The following is a 21,082-nucleotide window of genomic DNA, read 5'->3' as shown; positions in this document are numbered from 1 at the left end:
CCAAAAAAAAAAAAAAAAGTGCTTTTGCAAAAGGTGCCGATTCAAAAAGAGAACAATCGTGACTAGATATTCTACTAATACTTTTTAGATGATTTTACATAGTAGTACTTTTTTTTCAGAAAACTAAAGTCACATAAAAATTTCGTTCAACGAAGTTTGAGGCTAGACTCCACATTCACATGGGGAAATCGGTTAAATAAATTTATTCAGTAAAGAAGGCTAAACTATGAACGACTTTGTTAAATATTATACGTACATTAGGTCATTATATTATGCAAGATTGACACTAATATATATAATTGACCAGTATTTTTATTTTTTATCATAAGAACTTTTGTAATGTTATAATTCTTTCAACATGATACGAAATAAGCAAATTCAGATGTATCAAAATTTATCAAATTCAGATGTATATCGTTTTGATTGAAGATTGATTCATTTATTATAATCATAAACACAATTAAAGTGATTATTTGTCCGAATTTTAACGAGTTGCACACATGTTATTTCAAATTGTATAAATAATTAGTAAAGGGCCTTAAGATCAAAATTTCAAAATTTCTATTTAAAAATATAACAAATTTTGTGACATTTATCCATGTAATTAAATTTATAACATATATCTAACATTAATTATCACAAAATATATATTTTTGTTACACATCATTGTCAAAATTTATCTTTACTTTCTCTCTCTCACACACACACACAAATTTTAGAGTAAAATTTTGAAGTAGCCAAAATGAAGCATAAAACACAATTTATGGCCAGACATTGAAAAAACATAAAATTTGGCTATTTTTATTGATTTGGATGTTTTTACCCTTAATGGGGCGGACCGGGTAGGATCAGGCACGCGGGTCGCGTGCCGAGTCGGGTTAGAGCATTGGCACTTATGGCACTATTAGAGCATTGGCAACGCCCTTACTCGAGTGCCTACTCGAGTAGAGCGTTGCACTCGAGTAGGGCGTTGCAAGGGAGAGGGAAGGCGCGTGCAATACGCGCCTTAATTTTTTTTTTTTTAAAAAGAGAAATTCGAATTTTAAATTCGAATTTTGACTGCTTTTTCTCGATATGCGTGCTTTGACCGACCGTTTCCATTTTTTTTTTCTTCTTCTTCTCCTCTTTAAAAAACCCCATCTCCACCATTTTTCTTCACATCTATTCTTCTCCAATTTTCTTCTCCTTCATTTCTCTTGTATAATTCTCTTCCTTCATGGATCCACACAACCCTTTCTATGATCCTAATTGGTGCCCCGATCTCTCCGCCGATTATCACCCCGATATGGGAGGAATCAACTTGGAGGAGACCCCACCCGAGGAGGAACCGGTCAGTGCAGAGCAGAGTGCCTCCAAACTAAAGAAGGGCGGCCGGAGGAAGGAAATGGCCACCAAAATCAAGCACGACAAGGAAGTAAGGATCCGTCATACTTACCTTCCCGAGCATACGGATCTCATCCTCCAAGTTTGGGCAGAGGAGACCAACGACGCCATCCGTGGGACGGATCAGAAGGGGAAGACGTATTGGGGACGGATCCGCGCACGTGTGAACCCCATCATCGGTGTCGACCTTAAGATCCGGCAACTTCAAGGCCACTGGGCCCAAGTGAGCGCGGATGTGCGTCTCTGGGAAGCTATTTGGGTGGAGACGCGCAACAATTGGCCTTCCGATCATTCGGACGATATGCTTCGTGACAAGGCCCAAATCCTCTTCAAGGCTCGAAGCCCACAAAAGGCCGCATTCAATTTTTGGAACGCGTGGAAAGTTCTCCGGAACAATCCCAAGTTCAAGTCGATGTACCTCGTTGGAGACGTGCATGCCTCCAAGAGGACAAAGACTATGGAAGAGGGCGGCTTTACCACCTCGGCGTCGGGCGAGGAGATCTCTTCTTCCCGGCCCGTTGGCAACAAGGCGGCGGCGAAGGCAGCGGCAAAGGGGAAAGGGAAGGCGTCAACATCGCAGATGAGCTCGGAGCCTCCACCCGAAATAGTGGAGAGGTTGGACAGGTCCGACCAGCAGATGAGGGCATTCACCGCCAGTACACGCGGAGGAACGATATCAAGGAGATGGAGCTCGATATGCAGCTCCTGAACGCGGATACGACGCACATGACGGACGCACAAAGGGCATTGCACGCGTCCATGGTCGCCGACGTGCTCAGGCGTCGTGGTCTAGACTAGGATTTTAATTATGTAATTTTAATGATGGTTTTTTATGATGTTTTAGGTGTTTTTAATTTTTATGTAATTTTTTATGATGTTTTAGGTGTTTTTAAATTTTATGTTTAATGGCGTATTTAACTATTAAAAAAATATGTTATTTAAATTATGCAATTAAATTTAAATGAAAAACATAAAAATCAAAACTAATGTTATCAAGTAGGCTATCAAGTAAGCCCATTACGGATGCTCTTAGTGCCATAAGTGCCAACGAAAATCCAAAATAAAACCAAGTAAAATGGTCATTTTGACACTTATGACACTAATAGTGCCATAAGTGTCATACGTGCAACAGAAACAACAGTAATAGAATCAAGAAATCATAAATGGATCATCTAAACCCTAAATCGAACATCAAAACCCTAAATGGATAATCTAAGTCCTAAATGGAACATCTAAACCCTAAATGGAACATATAAATCATACGGGGAAGTGTTTAAAATGGTTCTTTTGGCACTTATGGCACTAATAGTGCCATAAGTGCCAACGGAAATCCAAAATAAAACCAAGTAATAAAATGATGCGTATGGCACTTATCCCGCGAGCGCGCAACTCACCCATAAGCTTCTAGCGGCCGCACAATCATCCAGCGCTGAGTAAAAAGGACAAATTAGGCATACCACCTAATTAATGGCCATATTTTGATATTTTAAGATTATAGGCCAAAAATTGATTTTCAATCTTCATTATGGCCATTTGACTACATTGTTTCAAAATTTTATTATATTATTTTTATTGTTAACAATCAATATATAATTATAAATGTTTTGTCATAAATATATTTTCCCATTTCACAAAAATAATTACATTTTAACATATCACAAAATTAGGTACACTTCAAATATTAATAAACTTTGTAACACGCTTTTATTTTTATGATACACAAAAGTAATTATTAACCTCAAGATATCACACTATTATTTTGTGACATTTATAAATTTCACACAACTTTAAAATACTCAATTCGTCCACGAAAGAACTTCATATCTTTCCTTTTTGGGACGTCCACAAAAGAACTTCCTACCTATTTTTGGACTATACCCCACCACTCATAATCCTCTTACTTTTCACTTTTCACTTTTCACAACTCCCAATATTAATTATAACACATTTTCATCACTCCCAATACACTCAACTACCTTTTATTCACTTTCAATACACTCAATAATACTTTTTTTTTAAAACCCGTGACACTCCCTCCTAGGAAGTTCTTTCATGGACGAAGGGAGTATGTCACTATTATAATATTTTGTTGCAGTGAATATTAGTTTTCACAAAATCTCCTGTACACCCGGATCGTATCCGACCCGAATTTTGACCCGGATCTAACCCAACTGGACTATCCTACCCGAATATCAAGTGTTAGTGTTATTTCGATATAGTGTTAGTATTATTTACATGTACTGTTAGCAGACAGGAGTTCGACCAGTTGATGTTCCATTGGAACATGTTGTATTTATTTATTTTAATCAATATGCGATCTTAATTATAATAATATTTCGAAACTTCATATGAATGTCCTTTTCTGTTCTAGAATGAATTATAATCATTGAAAAATAGGTGAAATAGCAAACATATAAAGACTCGATCAGAATTGAACAGAGAAAATTTCTAAAATTTCCACTTACGGGTTAAAAACTTTAGAAAATTAGATGATACTATAACCAACTCGATCAGAATTCAGAATTCAGAATTCTCTAGTTAGTATTCCGACAAAGTCGCAAGATCTTATCAACAAAGTCTTTCTTGGCGACCTATTTTGACTCTTGTCGACATTCTGTGGAGTTGCATGAGCATGAGTAATGCATTTTTGTTGGTACGCTATCATTTAACCATATTGGTCAACAATTTCTGCTGAAATGGATAAAATCGGAGATTGCCCATAACTTGTTTGTAAATATGAATGGATTAAGATCGCAGAGCATTTCCAATCCCAACTCTTCTTTTTTTTGATCAATAAAAAATTCATTAAAAAACTGGGGTGGTACTAGGAGTACCAAAAACATCAAACAAGTGGTGCAAACTCGTTGGAGCACCACAAAGTAAAAGAAACATTGGACTCGACAACATGGAATATTTTGTTCCAGCTCCAAAGCCTCCCTTTGACCTCATTAACAAGATTGGACACCTCCCAATTCTTGTTCTCAAACCTACTCTCATTCCTATACTTCCAGATCAGCCAAACAGTCCCAATCCAAAGAGCTTTAAGGAAGTTCTTGTTTCTTTTACCTCTTCCTCCTCCAATGAAAGATATGAAATGATCTTCGACTTTTTGTGGTTTAGCCGTTCCAATCCCAACTCTTCTAAAGCGACACTTTCGCTACCTTCTTATCTCCTTCGTATCTATTGATTGATTCTTCACATATTTCGATTTTGATGATTTTACTTTTTTTTGGTTTACTTTTTTATACGTATTTCCTTCTTGAGTTTCTGAAATAGGAAATGTATAGTGTGAGTATGAATCCCCATTAAACACTGTGAATGAATTGGCATTGTTGGTTGAGTTGCAGAGCAGAGGGGCTGGATTTGGACGAAGGTACGGAAGCGAGTGCTATCAGAGTGGGGCCCGTCCTTGTCAGCAGATCTCAAGAATTTATCCATTTAATTGTCCACATATGCTGTCCGGTCACTTCAAGCAATCCTATTTTACAATCTCTTCTTTATGCGAAATATCCTCTTTCCTTCTTTTTGTTTTTGTTTTTTTATTTTATTCATTGTCCATGATATCTTCTTAATACTGGACAGTTATGTTTCGGGTGCTCATCAAACTATGAATTACATATTTTTATTTCTTTAAAAATTGATTTTCTTTCACTTTCAACTTCACTTTCATTTTTGAATTAATTCATACTACTTTTTAGTATTGTTAAAAGTTGTGTTCTCGTATCTTCCATTAGTTATATTGATTTATGACTTGCATATATATTGTAAATTATTTTATTTCGCGATTCAATTTGTTTATGTGGCCGCTCCATATCCTCATATTGCATACAAACACTTTCGCTTCTAGAAAACTCCTAACTTGTAACCAAAACTAGAAACGGTAACAAAAATTAAATTGACCCCTTTCTGTATGTCTAATGTAAGTAAAATCCATTGCAGTTACTTTTATGACATATATACAACATGAGAACTTGTTATCATTCTCACATAATAATAGTGAGAAGAGCACATGCAATTTTGTTTGTTTGCCCATCAATGATCACATGGGAATTAAAGAGACACCCTATTGATTTTTGCTCCACCAACATAAAATATCTAGTTCCCAGAATATTTATGTTGAGAATAAGATTCCAAAGTTAGTCAAAAGAAAAGCATCATGTAAAGTTAGTCAAAAGATAATCAAGGATCCCTTAATTATAGGGATCCTCATGATGTTGTAGGGATCCTCATGATGTTTTAGAATATCAGCTCCCTTCTTAATACTATAAAAGGGGATGATTGTATAAGCAGGAGAAATCAAGAAAAAAAGAAATACAATTACAATCTTTAGCTTCTCTTTATCTTTCTCTATGCATTATGATGATACAATGTTTTAACATGGTATCAGAGCAGGTTTAACCATAGGAACTTAGAAACGAATCATTATCGTTCATAATCCAAAACCAAAACATTCCTAGCCAATTCAAATCAGTTTGTGGAGAAACTCACCGGCGACAGTTTCGATCGCCATTCCAAAAATGAAGAAAGCTTCCAAAACCAGCGGCAGCGGCAAGCCCAACGCCCCTCAGCTGCGCAAGGACCGCAAGTCAGGCTCGGGCCTGCTCGGCTCCCCTAAGAAAGGCGGCCATGGCGGCAAGTTCACGTGGGCAGGCGACGGCTACTCCACGGTCGAGCTGGGCCGCTCCGACATCCACCTCGCCGGCTCCGCTGTAGAGGATTCCGCAAGCGGGTGCGGCGCCACAAGCCCAAGCCCGGCGGGCAGCTTCATCATAAGCTCATGCAGAGCCACCACATACCCCGCCGTGTGCGAGAAATCCCTCTCAACATACGCGGCGACAATAAACAAGAGCCCGAAGCAGCAGGTGATGACGGCGCTGACAGTGAGCGTGGACACGGCCGAATCAACCAAGTCATTCGTGAAGAAGCTCACCAAATTCCGCGGGCTGAAGCCGAGGGTGCGGTCCGCCATCAAGGACTGCTTGGAGGAGATGAACGACGGCGTTGATGGCCGAGAGACCGCCGGATCGGCGGTAGCAGTGGGTAGAGCCGAGAAGTCCGAGAGAGGAGGGGGAGAAAACGCGACCGGCAACCCGGCTAGCGGCGAGGCTGCCGGCGTAGATGGCCGAGATGGCCAAGGAAGCAGCAGCTCGGCGACTGCCGGCGTTAATGGCCGAGGAACCGAGAGATATCAGCAAGGCGGAACCAAGGGAGAGAAAGAGGCGCATGATTTAGGTATAGGGTTTGATGAATATCCATCAAACCCTCCCATTTTTCCCTTCTCTCAATTGCAGTCCCCTATTTTCCGTAAATTACAAAAGAAACCCCATTTTTTTGAGTCTAGTCCCTCAAGTTTATGGAAACCCCAGAATGAACCCCATGTTATTAAAAACAGCCACACAGTTATGCCCAACTCAATTTTTGACCCTAAACCATGTCAAAATTCGAAAATAACCCCTACTGCATGTCAAGTGTCAAATAAACAAGTCAGTAGAAAAACAAATTGGATTTTTGATTGTGGAGCTACAGACACTATGACTTTTGACAAATCAGATATACTTGAGTCATCAAAATCCTTTAGAACTCATGTACAAACTGCTAATGGTGACTTAACTCAAGTAGAAGGGGCCGGAACTATAGAAATCTCCCCAACCTTGCGATTATCCAATTGTCTATATGTTCCGTCCCTATCTCATAAGTTGTTGTCAATTAGTCATGTTACTAAAGAACTCAATTGTACCATGATAATGCATCCTCACTTCTGTTTACTTCAGGATATCAGGACGGGGGAGATTATTGGGCGTGGCACTGAGCGGGATGGATTGTACTATGTGGATGAGATAGCTCAACAAGGCAAGGTGATGCTGGCTCACGGAACTGCTGACCGGGAAGCCTGGCTTTGGCACCGTCGGTTAGGGCATCCATCCATGGGGTATCTTAAGCTTTTATTTCCTAAATTAATAAAAAATGGTGAGAATTTATCTTGTGAAACTTGTGTTTTAGCTAAAAGCCACCGAAAATCTTTTAAGCCTAATGACACACAAGTAAACTCCATATTTTCTCTTGTTCATTCTGATGTTTGGGGTCCTTCACCCGTGGTAGGGGGACAAGGTTTTAAATATTTTCTGTTATTTATTGATGATTGCACTAGGATGACATGGGTATATTTTTTAAAACACAAATCTGAAGTTTTTGAAAAATTTACTCATTTCCATACTATGGTTCAAACTCAGTTTCAGAAAAACATCCAAACCCTTAGAACTGATAATGGAGGGGAATTTGTTAATAATTCCATGAAAATATTTTGTCAAACAAAAGGGATTATTCATCAAACTTCTTGCCCCCACACTCCTGAACAAAACGGAGTTGCCGAAAGAAAAAACCGAATTTTACTTGAAATGACTCGTTCTATGATGATTGAGTCTCATGTTCCCTCCTCGTTTTGGCCCGAGGCCGTGGCAACCTCGGCTTACCTTATTAACCGTCTCCCTACTAGGACTCTTAAACTTCAAACACCATTACAGAAATTGTCTACTCTGGCCTCCATACCTCTTGCCCTTACACTTCAACCACGGGTCTTTGGGTGCTCTGTTTTCGTTCACATTCCTAAACATGAACGCACCAAATTCTCTCCTTGTGCAGTCAAGTGTGTGTTTGTAGGATATGGAGTTAATCAAAAAGGATATAGGTGTTACAATTCCAAAACCCGTCAAATCATCACCACCATGAACTGTGATTTCCTTGAAACTGAGTATTTTTACTATAACCACCTTACCAGTCAGGGGGAGAGTGAGAGTGAGATCGACTTGTTAAGTTGGTTACCAATGCCAGTCCCAGAAGCAGATCCAACAGAAAAGGTTAACCTAGCCACCGAGCTTACTTCATCCACATCTGAGCAATCCAATCCACCGCCGCCCCAAATATCTTCTTCGCCACTGATATCTGAGGTAAGAGATTCTGAACCTATTACTATGATTTCGGGTTCTACTGATCCTGTTTCTCAAGTGGTTGAAGAAGAAGAACAGGAAGTACAGGAGGAGCATACAATGGGTGCAGACAAGGGGAGATATGTGTTACCCCCTAGAAGTACTCGAGGAATTCCTCCTAAACGTTATTCACCAGAAAAGTTTGGGAAGAACTCTCGGTATTCTATTGGGGGTATCGCCAAAGGGAACCTATCCAAAACTGCCGCTGCCTATGAAGTAGCTTTGTATGACGAAGAGATCCCAAAGAATGCGGAACAGGCCTTAAAGATTCCACATTGGAGAGATGCCATGAAGAAAGAAATAAGTGCACTGAATCGAAACCATACATGGGAGAAGTGTAGACTACCAAAGGGGAAGAAAACTGTAGGATGCAAATGGGTCTTCACAATCAAAAGGAGACCGGATGGATCTATTGAGCGTTACAAAGCTCGATTGGTCGCAAAAGGATACACACAGATGTATGGGATCGACTATGAGGAGACCTTCTCACCTGTTGCAAAAATGAACACTGTCAGAGTACTCCTCTCAATTGCTGCTAATAAAGACTGGGATCTTCATCAGTTCGATGTTACAAATGCTTTCCTTCATGGAGAGCTTGAAGAAGATAGGGAAGTCTACATGGAGGTGCCTCAAGGTTTTTCAGGAGATTTTGGAGAAGGTGAAGTTTGCAAGTTGAAGAAAACCTTATATGGGCTCAAGCAGTCTCCCAGAGCTTGGTTTGGAAGATTCACCGCAGCCATGAAGAAGTTTGGGTACCAGCAAAGCAACTCAGATCACACCTTATTCTTAAAGAAACGAGGTGATTTGATCTCTTGTTTGGTCATTTATGTTGATGACATGATCATAACAGGGGATGACACAGAGGAGATTCAAAAGTTGAAAGAAAGCTTGTTCAAAGAGTTCGAAATGAAGGACTTAGGAAAACTAAAATACTTCCTCGGAATTGAAGTTCTCAGATCAAAGAAGGGGATCTTCATCAACCAGAAAAAGTATACTCTAGATCTCCTAGCTGAAACTGGGATGCTAGATTGCAAGCCAGCAGAAACTCCTATTATTATAAATCATGGGCTACAAATTGTGGAAGGAGCTCAGTTAGCCGATCGAGGACAATATCAGCGTCTGGTAGGGAAACTTATCTACCTATCTCATACTCGACCTGACATTGCTTATGCTGTTGGTGTTGTTAGTCAATTCATGCACCAACCACAGGCTGACCACATGGAAGCTGCGCTCAGAATTGTGAGATATTTGAAGAAGACCTTTGACTATGGAGTGCTGTTCAAAAAGACTGGACATCTTGAGATACAAGCTTACACCGATGCTGACTGGGCAGGAAACCCGAATGACAGAAAGTCAACTGCTGGATACTTTGCATCTGTGGGAGGAAATCTAGTCTCATGGAGAAGCAAGAAACAAAAGGTGGTTGCTCTCTCAAGTGCAGAATCAGAATTCAGAGGAATCAAGAGTGGGTTAACCGAAGTCCTTTGGCTAAGAAGATTGTTGATGGAATTAGGCCTTCACCCAACAAAGACGTGCCAAATGTACTGCGACAACAAGGCTGCCATCAGCATATCTGAGAACCCAGTTCAACATGATAGAACTAAACATGTAGAAGTGGATAGGCACTTTATCAAGGAAAAGATTGAGGAAAAGATTGTGGAGCTCCCGTTTGTGAGGTCCGAAGATCAGCTCGCTGATATCTTAACCAAGGCTGTGGACTTCAAAAGTTTTTCAGAAGTTCTTTCCAAGTTGAGTATCGGAAATCCCGTCACTCAACTTGAGGGGGAGTGTTGAGAATAAGATTCCAAAGTTAGTCAAAAGAAAAGCATCATGTAAAGTTAGTCAAAAGATAATCAAGGATCCCTTAATTATAGGGATCCTCATGATGTTGTAGGGATCCTCATGATGTTTTAGAATATCAGCTCCCTTCTTAATACTATAAAAGGGGATGATTGTATAAGCAGGAGAAATCAAGAAAAAAAGAAATACAATTACAATCTTTAGCTTCTCTTTATCTTTCTCTATGCATTATGATGATACAATGTTTTAACAATTTACACAAAATGATTTCTCTTAATGCTTCAAAATCCAATCCGAAGCCAACATAATGAAGACATTTCCAAATGACAAATAACTCTCAATATACACTCATAATGAACACATTCATGTCCCATTGAATTAGCAAGCACACTGAAACAATCACACTTCTCACCAGAAAAAATAGTAGTAACAGAAAGAAAGAAAAAAATTCAGAAAATTACGAAAACTTGCATTTTCTTAAAAACAATGAAAGAAAAGGAAAAGCAACATAAGTCGGAGAACGTGTATAGATTGGATTTGAGAAAAGAAAAGATCAAAAGAGCAGTCACGAGAAACATCAAACATTATGGTATATTCACATTGTGTGAGGACCATTGAAGAAAAGCTGTTACAATCTGGTCCTAAAATCTAATCCAAATACACGCGCGCGCATACGCGTAATGTCTCCATGTTGGCTGTTACCAAACCCCTCCAACTATATTAACGTCTCCCAATTTCCAATCCTCTACCATCACTCCCACCACCACTTGCACCACGTCGTCTTTAATTTCTGTAAGCTTCCATCCCTGCTCTTCAAATCTTTGAGCAAAATGGCTCATGCAGTAACCAATGGATTAAAATCTGGCAATTTCTCGTCTTCTCCTTAATCATCACTCCCTCTTCCTTAATTTATCCAATTTTGTGAAATAAGTGGAGGGCAGAAAAAATGATAAATTTTGGCCGCTACTCAGTTTAGAGTTTCGGGTGTGATACCCAGCCTATTATTTCTTGCTATTTGTATTATGGAGTATTAAGTAATGTTTTCGATTTTGCTCTTCCCTGTTTGCAGAAAGAATTTGGGATTTATTTTACCTAGAGTGAATTTTAAGGAAGGTTTTTGGTTGAAGAAGAAGAAGAAAAAGAAATGGACTGTGCTTTTGAACACCAGATCTTTTCTGAACTGCCTGCAATTGACGAATGCGTGATTAAGCAGGACTCTCAGGAATATGGGTATAGTGATATATACTTAATCTTTCTGCTAAAAGAAAAATATCGATTTAGGCAAAAATTAAATATGATTTTGCGGTTTCAGGTGCTCTCATTACCAGAGGAAGTGTAAGATCGTAGCGCCCTGTTGCAACGAGACATTTGATTGCAGGCACTGCCACAATGATGCCAAGGTGCACTTCGCTTTTGCACTTGTCATTAGATTTGTGTTTGATGATGCTAATGATCATCTAATGATTATGCAGAACTCTATAGAAGTTGATCCACTCGATCGCCATGATATTCCACGTCATGAAGTAAAGAGGGTTAGTTTTTCTTTTTCTTGTTCCCCTGTTTCTTCTGCTCCTGTAAATGTCAAGAAATCTCATCTTCACCAATTTTCTCATCAAATGCTTTATATGTGTCTTTTTCAGATCATCTGCTCAGTGTGTGACACAGAACAAGATGTAAGTTCAAATAGAAAGATAGGCAGTTACTGCACAGCATATTTTTCTGGTTGATCAACTTAATTTCTGATGTTATTCACTTTTCCTTGTTTAATTAATTTGCAGGTCCAACAAATTTGCACTAATTGTGGGGTTTGTATGGGGAAGTACTATTGCTCGATATGCAAATACTTCGATGATGATGTGAGCTTCTTTAATTTAATCCTCGGAGCACTTGCTCTTCTTCTTTTGTGTTATGTCCCTCATCAATTCATTCTTTTTCCTTGTATCAGATTTCAAAGAATCAATATCACTGCGAAAAATGTGGAATATGCAGGTGATTATTCTCTTAAGATATTGGCTTAATATAGAATTCAATAATCTAGAGAGATATTATTGAGAAAGAGAGAGATACTGAAATGGCATGAGGCTTCATCTGTCTTGAGATAGCCAACCATGAATTTTGATTCTTGTCCCTTTCATATGCGTCTAGATTCTCATTATTCATAGGCAACATGTTACCCCAGACATCGCCAAACTCATCCTGCCCCACATTATCCTCTATGTATCGACTCGCTGCAGCTGATAGCTTCTTTTGAGTAAAGTAAAGCCGTCGCCTTTGAATCTAACTTTTCTTCTCTTTTTCTTTTGGACGTCTCTTTTCTTGTTGTAGAACTGGCGGCAAAGACAACTTTTTCCACTGCGATAAGTGTGGTAAGTCTCAGCAGTCACAGAAATAATGAAATTTACTGCTTATTACAGCTACAAAAAATAATACTAACAAGATCACTCGTGTTTGTTTCAGAATGCTGCTATTCAAACATATTGAAGGATTCACATATATGTATAGAGAGAGCGATGCATCACAACTGTCCAATTTGCTTCGAGGTAAATGACAACTGGCCATAAATAAGACTCAAAATGGTATTGGTACATATGGTCCTATATAGCTAACTAACATATGTCTCCAAATTTGTCTACAGTATCTTTTCGACACGCCTAGAGACACTACTGTGCTGCCATGCGGGCACACTATACATCTCGACTGCGTTAAGGAGATGGAACGCCATTTCCAGTAAGAATCCCCCTATCTCACTCGCGTCGTCTCCTGTAAACTGGAACACATAACTAATGATTTCGAGATGCAGGTATTCTTGCCCGGTTTGCTCAAAATCGTACTGTGACATGACCCGCGTCTGGGAAAAGCTGGATCAGGAGGTATTCGACATGCTCTACTTGTGATTTTTAATTAAATTTAACACTCGGATTCCACAGCATATTAAACTGTCTTGTTCTGTTTATCAATCATTCAGATTGCTTCAACACCTATGCCTCAAATGTATCAGAATAAAATGGTGAGTAAAACTGATAACTAAAACAGATTCATCATTGGCTTTTGTTTATGTGCATTGATTGATACTAACTAGAGAAGACCTATATATTAGGTTTGGATCCTCTGCAACGACTGTGGAGAGACATCTGAGGTGAACTTCCATATACTGGCGCACAAATGCACCAACTGCAACTCCTACAACACGAAGCAGACGAGAGGGCGTAGCCGCACACCATGTGCATCGCAACTTGTTTAGATGAATGAATGTAACCCCAAAAAAAATACAAAAAAAATAAAATTGAAATAGATGAAGAGCTACTCTTGGTGGAGAAATAAGGCGGTGGTGTCATCATCAATTCATCATCATCTGTGAGCTGAAGCCGAAGATCGTGCTGTTCCTTTATTCTTTACTCATTACTTCACTACTTAGGAAAGATTGTGTAAATACATCTTCAGCTTAGCCTCTGTCGAAATCTACACATCACCGTGTAAATCTTTAACGTGATTATGAAAATGTGTATTCTTTCTTATATATCAAACATTTTAATTACTTCATGTTCTTGACTAATTAGCTGTAATATTTGAAATCGGAGGACTACACTTAGCATAATACAGCAAGTTCCCAGCTCATCAGAAGACTATAAAACCATTACTATTATATATATTTCAAGCAATCATCGATAAAAGAATAGATTGTAATTCAAATAAAAAATTGGATCAATTGGTAGCTCCTGGCCCGTAAAGGTACAAATCCCTGTTGTTGTGTGCTTGCAAGGGCCTCGCATTTTCCTCCGCGTACTGTCAAATTAAACAAGAACACATAAATATATAAACTCAAATTTACAATCTAATTGTGAATAATTTAAATTTGTATCATCTCTTACATCATGAACGGCTTCTCTCATCAACCGAACTTGATCCCTCGAAACGGTCTTTACCTAAAAGTCGTTAAAATGATAGTAATAATTAGGCACGATATTGAGCTTCCACATTGTAGAATAAGAGGGTGAAATTAAAGGGTATATGAATATGGGTGGTTTTTAAGTTGTATACCTTTTTATTAAGGGTCCAAATAACTCCTTCTGTACAGGGAGGAACGGTGAGTGATCCCAAATATCTGTAAAATCTTTTGCTACCAAATTCTATGTCGTTGGGGTCCACCATTCCCAAAGCACTCTGACCGTCCTTGTTATCACTGATCGACGATATATTTGCCATTAACTGTAAATATTGACATTGAATGGACTGTTTAGCTATTTAAATTAGAAAAACTCAACAAGAAATTAGTTAGTAGTATATGGAGTAGTATTTTTTACTACCTTGGAAAGAAACTGATCAGGTGTTCCAATCTTGTATAAGATTCCGACGACAGCTATCTTATTTTTGACATTTGGATCTGTGTTTAGATGCACCAAGTGCAGCTCCATATCATACCTGTAGATTACCATTAATATTTCAATTTTCTCACACTAAGCAATATTTGATTCATTTGAGTTTTCAAGTGTGTAAGAATATTTACCTTCTGCCGTTGATAGTGTGCTCTGAAGGAGAGTGCCAGTGGGCATACCGGAGAGGGTACTCGGCGCCGTTGATGAATAGTGATCCAGCGCCACCAATCCACTCAATCTGCATCAACAGATCCAACTTTCATTTTTATACAATTTATAAGCTATTAAAATCAAAACAAATACTAAAAATTAACTAAACTGCAATGACTCTTAATAGTATGTGAAGAAGCATATATAGTTATTTTAGCGAGGCAGATATATATGCATAGTGATTAATCTTACTTGTATATCATGACCTCTATTCTTGACAGTTGCATTAGCAAATTTGTAAATTCTGTTTTCCGGCTTGGAAATGATCTTCACTCTTTCATTCGACATATCTATTGGAGATTGCAAAGTGCCATTATTGCATGCCGCCCATTCTTTCTTCATCTTTCCCCATTTTCTTGGACCCTTCTCACTTTTTGCCCCATAATCAAACTCCCTTTCATTCTCTGAAACCCACGACAAGAAAAAAAAAACTCAAAATCAAAATCAAAATTATTTAATAGTTCAAAATTCCAAGAGGAAGATGAAAAGGCAAAAACGTTTACAGGTTAATTTGCATACATACCTACTTCTTGAGCATTGAGGGATTTAGCTCCAAACAAAACAATGCAAGAAATTACTAGGGGAGCAAGAATGTAGAGAGATTTAATTCTAATCTCCATTTTTTTTTTCTCTCTCTCGTTTCTAATTGTATCTTCGTGATATAATATGAAACAACAATTGCTGATAGTATTATGAAGATTTTTGATTTCTTAGAAGCTTGATTAAGGATTAGGTGATGTTGTGTGGGTATATATAACACGAAAAAAAATTGAATTTGGTTGCGCGTCGTGCTGGAGTGGAATTTTCTTGCAGGTTTCTTAAAAGTTGGCCTGTATCATATTCATATAGGTGCGAAGTGTGAACCTCGATTTAAATATACAAATATTATTAAATTGGCAGAGCCAGCTAATTACCAATATCTTTTTTAGGTAAAGAACATGATCAATCATACACGCTGTTTGCTTCACAAAAAAAATGAAGTAATATATTACCGAGAAGTTGGAAATATAACTGAATAAATTTTCTTGTATGAGTTCTTGTACGTAATTTATTGTTTCTTACCTAACATTGCAGTAATTGGACAGAACTATGAATAATGACTGAAAATTTCTGCTAATTCATACCCTGTAGCAATTGAAACTCAGCTTTAACAGTCAAAGAAGATAACAAATTTCTCGGCAAAATACTAGGACAAAATTTGGTAAAGGTCGATCACCAAATCAACTATGCAGTCGTTCCATTAATAGGCAATGTTTCTGGTGAAAAAAAAAATGAAAATCGGTGCATTAATTTCAATAGAATATAGGGATCTTGACACATATAATGAAGTGTTAATGTGTTGCAAAAATGGGTACCTGCATTAATTTCATATTGTATTTACGAATGATTGTCCATGTTTAGGAAATTTGAAAACGTACCAGATTCAATAGAAAATTTGTAATATCACCAAATTTCTTAAAGAACTAATTGACAGGTAATCTAAAAAAATTACGCAAAGACTTGTGTGCGGGTGGCCGCATGGTATGCGGACCACCCGAACACGTGTTTATATATTAAGTTATAGTAATGATTTTCAAACTTATGATGTGGTGTAGTGGTAACAGCCACTACTCTTTCTCCCCAAGGTCAGGATTTCGAATCTTGTAGCCCCCATTTGCGATTTTTGGTTGTTTTTTTTTTTTATAGTTTTATTTCTTTCTTTTTTTTTTCCTTTTTCTGTTTTCTTTATTTTTTTATCTTTATATATATATTATTTTTCTTTACAATATTTTTTTTTCTTTGCAATATTTTTAAATTTTACTATTTTTCTTTTGCATTTTTTAATATATTTTGGTTTTTTTATTCTTTCGGTATTTTCTTTATTTTTCGTTTGTTTTTTATTTTTTGTTTTTCTTTTGTATTTTTTTTATATATTTTTGTGAAAAATGTAATATTTTAAAATATTACATTTCTTCAATAACGTTACATTTCTTCATGTCAATAACTATTTTTTATTATAATAATAATTATTTGATAAAATAACTAAATGTAATGTTTCTAAATAATTACATTTGTTCACGATAATTGTTACTTTTATTTATGAGAATTTGTACTTTAGTTATTTGATCAAATAATTATTTGTGTAAGCAAAAGTAATAGCACTTTTAGGGTTTAGTATTCCCTATTTAGGGTGTAGTATTCAGTGTTTAGAGTTTACAAAATATTGAATGATGATTAATACTTATATTCACAAAAGTATACATTTAAGCATGGAAATGTATATCTTAGATAAAATTAAAGTAAATATTGCCATTTGAATTTATTATTGAATGGCTAGGGTATATTATTGAATATGACTAGGGTTTAGTATTCAAGGTTTAAGGTTTAGTATTCCGTGTTTAGGTTTAAAAAATTTTGAATGATTGTTAATACTAATATTCACATAAGTATACATTTATGCATTAAAATGTATATCTTATATAAAATAAAAGTAAATATTGCCATTTGGGTTTATTATTGAATGATTAGGGTTTAGTATTCAGTGTTTAGGGTTTAGTATTCCCTATTTAGGGTTTAGTATTCAGTGTTTACAAAATATTGAACGATGATTAATACTTATATTCACATAAGTATACATTTAAGCATGTAAATGTATATCTTAGATAAAATTAAAGTAAATATTGTCATTTGGATTTATTATTGAATGACTAGGGTTTATTATTGAATATGACTAAGGTTTAGTATTCAAGGTTTAGGGTTTAGTATTCCCTATTTAGGGTTTAGTATTCCGTGTTTAGGTTTAAAAAATATTGAATGATGGTTAATACTTATGTTCACATAAGTATACATTTAAGCATGTAAATGTATATCTTAGATAAAATAAAAGTATGCATTCAGTGTTTAAGTTTGAAACATTACATTTCTTCACAACAATGTTTATTTTTATTCATACGAATGTTTACTTTTAGTTAGTTACTTAAGTAATAATCTTTGTAAATAAAAGTAATTATTGATGTGAAGAAAAGTAAGCTTTATAACAATAATTACTTTTTAGACAACAATGATTACAATAAATATAATATTTTTGAAACATTATATTTCTCCATATCAATTACTACTTTTTATTATATATATCAATGATTACTTTTAATAAACATAAATAATAATATTATTATTTGATCAAATAATTATTATCGTAAGAAAAAATAATTATTGATATGTATAATGCTTTATATTGAATGAAGGTAAATATTTATATTACCATAAGTATACATTTGTGTAACAAAATGTATATCTTATGCTTATTAAAAGTAAATACTCATATTAGGGTTTAGTGTTTAGGTTTTAGGGTTTAGTTTACAGGGTTTAGAGTTTAATTTATAGGATTTAGGGTGTAAAAATATAATACTTTATATTAAATGAAGATAAATACTTATATTTACAAAAGTATATATTTGTGCGAATAAATGTATATGTTATGCTTATTAAAAGTAGCATTTACTATAAGCAAATGTAATAATTTGGGGTGACGGATCAAATGGGCGCAGGTCAAGGGCGCGGATCCGGGTCAGGGTTGGGGCGCGGGTCGACCCGGCCGCATCCCATGCGGGTGCCCTCACCCAAGTCCAACTCAAAAAATTATCTTTGACTAAAAATCTGAAACATGTTTCTCTGCAGCGGCTCAACAAATAAGATGGCTGGAATTTGAGGCTACAAAACAAGTTGAAGACAGAGATAGTGAAAACAAATTGATTTCAAACAGAAAAAGACGAGAAGGAAACGGTGCGTTTACTCGATTTCGACGGTGGCGGTGGTCGTTAGCTCCCATTTCAATTCCGGTATGTATTTTAGTGGCTGTTTTACGTTATAGAAGTTGACGGTTGTTAGATTAGATAATTACGGACGGCGGCTCTCTCTCTATAGTCTCTAGGAATTCATTTATTTCTTTTTAAATTGGGATATTATGGGGTATTAGGAATTACTATAAATCAAACTCACGATCTCGTTTCTGAAATCAGTAAATCCTATTCTCATAACTAGTGTATAACCCGTCGAAATTCGACGGGTAATTATTTTATATTATTATTTAAATTATATAATATTTTTTTATATAAGCAATTATTTATATATAAATTATTTTTTTTTAATTTGAGGTAATATAATTGAAATTATATTAATTTGAACCATATTTTTTAATTAAGTGTTAATTTTTTATTAGAATAATAAATATTATTTTTATATAAATTTTTATTTGATAATGTTTTGGAAAAGGTCGATATAAGATTGAAGATTTTCATCTGAGCATCATCTCGTCTAAACTATGTAGGATCATATTATCATCTATCGCCTGAAAGACGATATCTAATGTTTGAACACTAAACTTTTGAGCATCATCTCGTGTAGACTTTAAAATACAAAAAATGAGTTTTTATGCGTCAATTTTTTTAACACCACTATTTGAAGCTTCAAAACTCAAAGTTGACTTGTGAGATTATATGATTTGGAGCTTCCAACATCATAACTAACTTGTAAACATCATTTTGTATGGAACTTGAAAAAATCTTGCCCAAAATTTTATGCATTATTAGCTTCAAATATTATAATTGGGTTCCGAGAATCATCTCGTTCGGGGTTTGAAATAACAAATTTAGCTTGTGAGTATCATCTCATTTGAACTTTTAATGACCACAACTAAGTTACAAAAATTATCTCGTGTGCAGCTTTAAAGATCATTATCATCTTAAGCTTGTAGGATCATAACTACTTCTAAACATATACTCCATATTTTCGCCCGTCGAATATGGAACTTGTAAGCATCTAATATCATAACTAACTTGTAAACATCATTTTGTATGAAACTTGAAAAAATCTTGACAAACTTTTATGCATTATTAACTTCAAATATTATAATTGGGTTCCAAGAATCATCTCGTTTAGAGTTTGAAAGAACAAATTTAACTTGTGAGTATCATCATTTAATTGGGTTCCAGGAATCATCTCGCTTGGAGATATTCAAATTGTATTAGTCTCAATAATTCCGTCAATTAAATATAGATTTTTAATTTGGAGTGCAAGAGCTTCTTCTTGTATAAGTTTTATTTTAGTGAAACATTATAAAAAAAATCAATGTGAAATGAGGTGATTTATATGAATTCTTCACTCGATTGAGATTATTATAAATTTAATACATAATTAAAGATTTGTAATGTATTTTAACATCATATCCTCTATTGTTCTTTATCTAAATTCTTCATTTATGCATTACTAATTTCATAATTTATCTATTATTATTATTATTATTGACGAAACTGAAACAAATAAAGTTTTTAGATATGAAAAATATATTTTTCTTCCCTATACAAATAAAATGTACAGATATATTTTATAAAAAATAAAAATAAAAATTTAATTATTTTGATAGACATAAAATAAGATTTTGTTTTAAAGTAATCAGGTTATAGAATTTTTGCCTTATTATTAAAACATGTAAATCAATGACCGAACCCGTTTATAATTTACATACACGTGCATGTCTCAATTCAAACTCAATTTAAAATTGATTTTATTGAAAATTAAGAAGATAAATATTATATATATATATATATATATATATATATATATAGATAAATTCATACAATATATTGCAACATATACATATAATATATACACTTTTGAGAAATATAAAATTAATAACAAATATACATCTAATCACTAACATTCAATTAAAATCATTTATTGTATATAAATTATAATTTTTTTCTTCACAGACATGTAAATCTAATTTTTATCGAGATAAAATAAATAATAGTAAAATTTATTAATTTAGATTATATGTAAGTTATTATTATTATTATTATTATTATTATTATTATTATTATTATTATTATTATTATTATTATTATTATATATATATATATATACACATTTATTATTAATTATATTTATTAAGATTAATGGATCTTTAGATAGAATGTAATAGTTATTAATTAATAAATGATAAAGATTATATATGGTAAGTTTTGAAATGGTGAGATTCTAGATATGCCACATAGGTTAAGGCTTAATCCTATTATATAATAGATAGATGAATGTGGGTGCAAATAAACTCTGTCATTAATTATCTTCGTTGCACAGTAAAGAATTATTCGATTACTTTTCTTATAATAATTTAAGATATAAATAATAACGCGCACACACAGATTTATGATAGTATAATTTGTGACATCAGCAATGGCGTTTATATTTGTGGAAGGTTACGATTTACGAATAAGAAAGGAGAAAGAGAGGGACATTGAATAAAAGACAATAACATTTGAATTTCTTTTGAACATTAATCAGGATTACCCCACCTGG

At 35.2% G+C, this 21,082-nt stretch overlaps 2 protein-coding genes across 3 annotated transcripts; one reads left to right on the top strand and one right to left on the bottom strand.

The window, feature by feature from the left end:
• Nucleotides 1-10,684: 10,684 nt before the first annotated feature.
• On the top strand, nucleotides 10,685-13,706 carry LOC130997840 (E3 ubiquitin-protein ligase RZFP34-like). 2 transcript variants are annotated; one of them, XM_057923271.1, is made up of 13 exons: nucleotides 10,685-11,150; nucleotides 11,236-11,396; nucleotides 11,479-11,566; nucleotides 11,639-11,698; nucleotides 11,807-11,839; nucleotides 11,945-12,022; nucleotides 12,112-12,155; nucleotides 12,492-12,532; nucleotides 12,624-12,706; nucleotides 12,802-12,893; nucleotides 12,967-13,036; nucleotides 13,132-13,173; nucleotides 13,264-13,706. In XM_057923271.1, exons 2-13 carry the CDS (start codon nucleotides 11,311-11,313, stop codon nucleotides 13,405-13,407), a joined length of 861 nt encoding a protein of 286 aa, XP_057779254.1. In that variant the 5' UTR covers nucleotides 10,685-11,150; nucleotides 11,236-11,310; the 3' UTR covers nucleotides 13,408-13,706. The 2 variants fall into 2 exon arrangements, with proteins under 2 accessions (XP_057779254.1, XP_057779253.1); XM_057923270.1 differs by having other exon boundaries at nucleotides 10,753-10,958.
• An 81-nt stretch (nucleotides 13,707-13,787) lies between these two features.
• LOC130997841 (alpha carbonic anhydrase 7-like) lies at nucleotides 13,788-15,597 on the bottom strand. Its single transcript, XM_057923272.1, has 7 exons — nucleotides 15,273-15,597; nucleotides 14,942-15,153; nucleotides 14,671-14,777; nucleotides 14,471-14,585; nucleotides 14,205-14,372; nucleotides 14,036-14,089; nucleotides 13,788-13,949 (listed from the first exon to the last, which is right to left on the bottom strand). Exons 1-7 carry the CDS (start codon nucleotides 15,367-15,369, stop codon nucleotides 13,869-13,871), a joined length of 834 nt encoding a protein of 277 aa, XP_057779255.1. The 5' UTR covers nucleotides 15,370-15,597; the 3' UTR covers nucleotides 13,788-13,868.
• Between the last annotated feature and the right edge of the window lie 5,485 nt (nucleotides 15,598-21,082).

Source organism: Salvia miltiorrhiza, chromosome 8 (genome assembly GCF_028751815.1).
Source record: "Salvia miltiorrhiza cultivar Shanhuang (shh) chromosome 8, IMPLAD_Smil_shh, whole genome shotgun sequence".
In the NCBI taxonomy this organism is placed as follows: Eukaryota; Viridiplantae; Streptophyta; class Magnoliopsida; order Lamiales; family Lamiaceae; genus Salvia; species Salvia miltiorrhiza.
Note: the sequence above shows the minus strand (reverse complement) of the source record. Positions and strands in the feature narration are given on the sequence as shown.